Raw genomic sequence first — 6171 nt, 5'->3', positions numbered from 1 at the left:
TATATATATATATAAAAAAAGAAATTAATGATTTTAAAGGAATTCTGCCACAGTCCTGGACAATCATAATGCATGGCTCACTTGGTGTACAAATTGCAATAGAAATAAAAAATAAACTTATACTTGTATGCTTTAGCTCTTAGCTGTGATTTGTTGATGTGAAAAACCATTGTCGGCCTTCCCAACCACATTCATTCACTTGTGTAACGGACACACACAATCCAAAAATAAAACACTTTAAAGGGGCGCCAATGGTTTGTGACGCATGCAAGTTCAGTTTACATGGCTCCTCAGATACCACACCCTAATGGGTTTATTGAGCAAAATGGCTCAATGCACATATAGTTCACAACTTGGCTTACATTATCTTCCATTATTTAAAGTCCAGCTTCAGGGAGATTAAAGGTTTTCCCTTGCAGTGGGGGTGCCCCTCACTGCAAGGGTTAACTGCTTGTTTATGCCCTATGGACAGGGAAAATATGTTTTACTTACCTGATCCGCACTCACCCACTCTTCCCCTCTACTCTGTGAACTCTCCCTCAGTGTCCTCAAGTATAATGCAGGGCTATAGAGCCTACATTGTACTTGATGGCATCAGTGGTCCTTAGACCACCAGAGCACAAGGGAGAAGAGGCTGCGAGGACCAGTCTAGCAGCTCAGAGGTAGCCAGCAGGACCAGGTAAGTAAAATAGCTTTTTCCTGTTCCCTAGGCATAAACAAGCAGTTAACTCTTACAGTGTGGGGACAACCTCATTGCAAGGAAAACTTTTCATTTCCCTGAAGTTGGGCTTTAATGAAAGAATTTATGTTTGATAAAAGGTAAAGTGTAATTTTACCGTGTCGTTTCTGCTTCTAATATTACAAGGTAAATTAAAACTGGAAGATGATACAATGGAAATATGAAAACTTCCCAAACTACACAATTTAATTACTACAAATCAGGCATAATATAAAAATGAACCCATATCAGTGACCTCACTGTGATCTCTATCATATAATGGATCCTGGGAAATGGATATTATAAAAATATTAAAGCTGCACTCCAGCCTTACCTTCAGTCCATCACAGTTGTAAAGGCTCCTGTTCTGTACTGAAATTGCTCTCTCCGATTTCACTGCATATTGTGAGCGTCTCGCAGTGTTCATTAGAAGCTAGAAAAAGCACCTGGCCCTTTCTTCACAACCTTACTGTATCTGGCCTGTCCCTTTCATTTATTGCATTTCAGTTCTTTCAATCATGGGGGTTCTGCATCACACATGTGCATTACCTAGGACAGTCAGCATTCAAATGTCATCTACCTAGGAATACCCAAACTGGTACCGACCCATTAAAAATGTTTAGATATTTGATGACTCTTCCTCCTATTGATTATATTGATATAATCAATAGGAGGCATTTATATATTCATCAATGCTGAGGACTCTTGAGAGGAGTACTGAGGCGAAGTGCTGTGATGTTTTCAGGAAGCTAAGTACAGCCCCCTTCCATCAGTCATATGTCTACATTGCATAGAGAATCACAGAGACCTAATGATAACATCACTGGGTCTGAAAACAGGTATGTAATGAAATTGGAAAGATTTTTAACTTCAACTTTAAGAGATGATTAGGATTAAGTGCATCATGGAAAATTCCATAACACTTAAAGGAGAACTATGGGGTCAGTGTTTTTCCCCATAGTTCTCCCTAGGGTAACGGGAGGACACAAACTAGCGTCCTCCCGTTACCCTAAGCTCAGTATACTGCGAGCTACAGCTCGCGGTATACTGAGACGCCGCAGCTGGAGCGGATCCCGACGTAGATGACGGGATCCGCCCAGCTGCGTGAGTGACAGCTGGCTCTGCCTATCTAGAGGCAGAGCCAGCTGTGCCCGCCCCCTCCCCCGTCCGTTCCGCCAGTCAGCGCTGGCAGATCGGAGCGGGGAGAGGGGAATCCAGCCCCTCCCCCTGTCACGGCAGAGAGACGTGACAGGATCGAGAGGTGAGCGAACCTGGTATGTGTTCTCTCACCTCCCGATCTACTGAGCCGACCTGTGACAGTCTCATTGTCACAGGTCGGCTAGAACTATGAGGTGAGTGGAAATCACTCATCTCATAGTTCTCCTTTAAGTTACATGGAATTAATAAACAGAAACACCCAGATTTCCTAAAGTGAGGTGATGCTTATTCCAAATGTCACATGACAAATCAGGAGGTTCTTCCGCTTCCTAGAATAATATTGGGTGTAAGCCCTGGTTCACACCTAGGTGGCACAGTTTTTCCGCGTTTGTACGCGTGTGTGCCGCATGTGGTCATTTGTGCGTTTATGCACGTTCTGCACATGCACATTTGTATGTGCGTTTTAACATGTGTACATGAAGATGCGCATTTTGATTGGCAGCTCATAAACCATTGTGGGCAATGGAAGAACGCACGTATACACGCACAAAAACGCTCACGAAAATGTGTAACATGTTTCTGTTGCACGTTTCTGGGCATTTCCAATGAAGTCTATGGGGAGGAAAAGCGCTTTTAACTGCCCAAAGAAGCTCCTTTATCTTTTCAGGCATCTGGCATTTTTCTGCTCAAAAACTCCTAGGTGTGAACCAGGGCTGAGGCATCTTCATAATTGAGTTGCTGCTGCTGTACACAGTGTTTTTGCCATACTTCTAAATTTCGAGTTTGTTTCTTTGAAAGCTACTCTTAACTTTGGCTTGCAAACAAGTATGGATGTAGTGTACATGTGTGAAAACACAATAATAAAATACTTGCATTTCCCAAATTCTAGCAAATACAACATGCAAAGTCTGTGTATATAAGCATGTATACCTGATGAAGACCTTAGAATCACAGTCATTCAGCACTGCTCCTGTACAGTCACAGAAGCTGTCTTGGGCATCCTTTCTTTGTGGTTTAAAATAATCCTTTTAGAATGAAAGATTGATTAAATGATCAAATCAATGACCAATTGTTTATCTTGACCTTTATGTATATGACAAGCATTATAATGTCCTTTTCCAGATCCCTGTTCTATGCTACAGGTACAATCTTCCAGTCCTGTATCTAGACTCTAGTCATATATTAGCCTCTTTTTTCCAATGTCTCCTAGCTTTAGTTTTGTTACCCGTTCTTCAGCCCAGTACCTTCCCCTCATTCCTCTGTGTTTTGGTTGCCTAGCCTTGTTCCCTAGTCTCCCCAGCACAACCTACATGTTGTGTTTCTTAGTCAGTACTGTGTCCTGTCTGTTCTGTCTGCCCTTATAAATGCAGCCTGTGTCTGCACTTCTGAAGCCTGCATTCTTGTTTCATTGTCTACTTTTCCTTTCCTGTGTCCGGGTACAATTTCTTTACTAGGCATGATAGGAGATTAGCTGTGCAGTAAGTCCTAGGCACATTTAATTGCTGAAGAACGTAAACGCTTTTGAGGGAAAAGTTCTTCCTATGGGTAGAAAAACATGATAAGACCTGCCGACTCCTTCCTGAATGTTTTGCACTCTCTTTCTTGCCCTTCTAACACTTTGTAGTCTCTGTTCTCTTGATATGATGCCCTGACTTTGACCTTTGGCATGAACAATACCCATTTTGGATTTTTCCTTTAGCCCTTTTCGTGTGTCTCTGGGTCACCTATAATGATTCTGGCAATTGCTTCTCTTGCCCTAAAACTGGGGGTCTCTAACATCCCTAAGTTTGACCCACAACTACTTGCTACTCATTACACTAATTAGCAGTAAATTATAATAATTTCCAAAAAGAGTTTTAATCTCACGCTGCTAAGCAAATAAATAATTGGATTATTGTATTCTTCCCTCTCAGACAGTAAACTTTTCAAAAGATAACCATGGATACTGCTAATGCCATTCTGAAAATATAGCTGCCTGGTTTCTATGGTGACCCAATGGCTTTAGTACTTTTTGGGTTTATAGCCTGGAAAAAGTCAGAAGTCCTTAATTACATACTTCTTCAATGTCAGGGGATCAAAATATTGAAAGCAAAGGGTAAGAAAGACAGCCAGTCAACTCTCTGTTTCTATCAGCAAAGGTTTCTTTAAAGTAGAATTAAACCTTCCCTTTTTTGCATATATCTACTGCTAGCAAGCAGTAGATATATGCAAAAACCTTAAAGAAGACCAGAGACCGGCACCAGCGCTGGAGGGACCCCTGAAAACTACTGGAAAGAAGAAGATGATTGGATCAGGAGGCATCATTTAAGGTAGGTCCTTGGAAAACATTTATACATTGTAATATAAAGGATATATATTTTTATAAAAAGTGCTCAGAACTAACTGGCTATTAATGTCCTCACTTTTCGGGTGTGAGTAAGAGAGTCACCTATCAGGGCAACTTAATAAACATTTGGCGTTTTGATGGGATGCATAATATAGTAAGTTTGAGAAACATTCAGAAGACAAGTTAAATGTGCATATTCATTCTCTGTGCAAGTTCAGTTTGATTACATTTATAGAAAGACAATGCCTGTTGGACTGCACTCTATTCTTTTACATTGAATAGCACCTCACAGTGCCAAACACCACTGATGTGTGCAGGGACAGTTCTTGTGTGCCATAGATTATAGTGGCTTTTTTTTTTTTTTTTGCCTTAGCGGAATCAAATGCCAGTTCTACTTCAATATAAAGACACACATTCAGTAAATGCTTCTGGCATAACTAAATACATTTTTATGAATCGACACTGGAGCACTGAATGAAGCAAATGTTAATGGGTTTTATGTTAATCCTTTGCAGAGCAATGGAACAACAGAGCACCAAGTAGAATCTTTCATACGGAAAAAACTGGAGTCCTTACTGAAGGAATCGCAGATCAGGGACAAAGAGGATCCTGACAGCTTCACTGTGAGGGCACTGCTGAAGGCAACTCACGAAGGTCTGAATGTCAATCTAAAACAGGTATGAAACTTTGCTATCCTCTGTGGGTCACACTGCATTTGACAGCTGCAACCATTGTTCAACTTTTTCTCACCAGGGCCTTATGTGTCCATCGTTCAACTCATTATACAATGCAAAAAAACAACAAAAAACATGCAATGGGATGATATCAGTTAAAAGATAGTAAAAGACTAGTACAGGCAGCTTCTAATGCCTCAGATTGGATGGCTGGCATTACGGTTTAAAAGCCACTGATCTTCTTTATTTATTCCAAATGTACAAACTGCTTTTTGTCTCTAATTGATAACTTGTATCAGTTGGAAGCTGCTTTGAATACAAGGTGCTGATAACAGTGCATAGGATTTGTTGAACTATGCTATGGACTCATTATTGCAGATGTCCGCAATAAAAGTGATCTCATGTGATTTTTTTTTTACAAGTGGCCAATAAATATGTGCCGTCATTTCTTCTGTTTGTGATAAAGATTTTGTCACTGTAAACACTGTTCATGAAAATCACAATTTAAGAAACCAGTCTACTAAAAGCTATTAAAGTACCATCAATCTTTAATAAAGTCATTAGGACAAAAATATCATATTGTCCAAACTGATTAATGTTATAAAGTTAATAGATCAAAGTAAATTATACAATTAATTGGAAGTGACATTTTCAAAGGTAACATACGAGCCCTTTTTACTAAAGCAGAAGGCATTTTTTGTTTTGTTTCTGTGCTGTGTGTAAAGAACAATTCTGCAACTTATATTGCAACTTACCGTATATACTCGAGTATAAGCCGTCCCGAATATAAGCCGAGGTACCTAATTTTACCACAAAAAACTAGGAAAAAGTATTGACTCGAATATAAGCCGAGGGTGGGAAATGAGGCAGCTACTGGTAAATGTACAAAATGAAGATAGATACCAATAAAATTACATGAATATTTATTTAAAAGAAAAACAATAACCTAGCTCTGTAAGTGGAAAAGGGGGTACAGGGCTACATATCATGTACTACGGATCATTTAACCCATTCATATTAGCAGAGGATAATTGTAAATCTATTGTTCAGTGCATTCTATATGTAGTATATATGACATGTACATATAGAGTGCCTGCAACAATACATTTACAATGATCCTCTGCTAACATGAATGGGTTAAATGATCCATAGTACAGGGCTACATACAGATCATTTAATCCATTCATGTTAGTATAATTGTAAATGTATTGTCTGCACTGTATTAGCAGTATATACTCTATATAGAGTATATACTGCTAATACAGTGCAGACAATACATAATTGCTTAATAAATC

The 6171-nt window shown here is 39.5% G+C and overlaps 1 protein-coding gene across 1 annotated transcript in view; it reads left to right on the top strand.

Moving 5' to 3' along the window:
* The window catches only part of PLCH1 (phospholipase C eta 1), a 128392-nt gene that overhangs the window by 63683 nt on the left and 58538 nt on the right, over window positions 1–6171 (top strand). The window contains exon 11 of the mRNA XM_018557026.1: window positions 4718–4879. Within this exon, the coding sequence (XP_018412528.1) occupies window positions 4718–4879 (162 nt within the window). The remainder of the gene's footprint in view (window positions 1–4717; window positions 4880–6171) is intronic.

Source organism: Nanorana parkeri, unplaced genomic scaffold (genome assembly GCF_000935625.1).
Source record: "Nanorana parkeri isolate BGI_ZX_2015 unplaced genomic scaffold, ASM93562v1 scaffold263, whole genome shotgun sequence".
In the NCBI taxonomy this organism is placed as follows: Eukaryota; Metazoa; Chordata; class Amphibia; order Anura; family Dicroglossidae; genus Nanorana; species Nanorana parkeri.
This window is presented reverse-complemented; position numbering and strand designations above follow the sequence as displayed.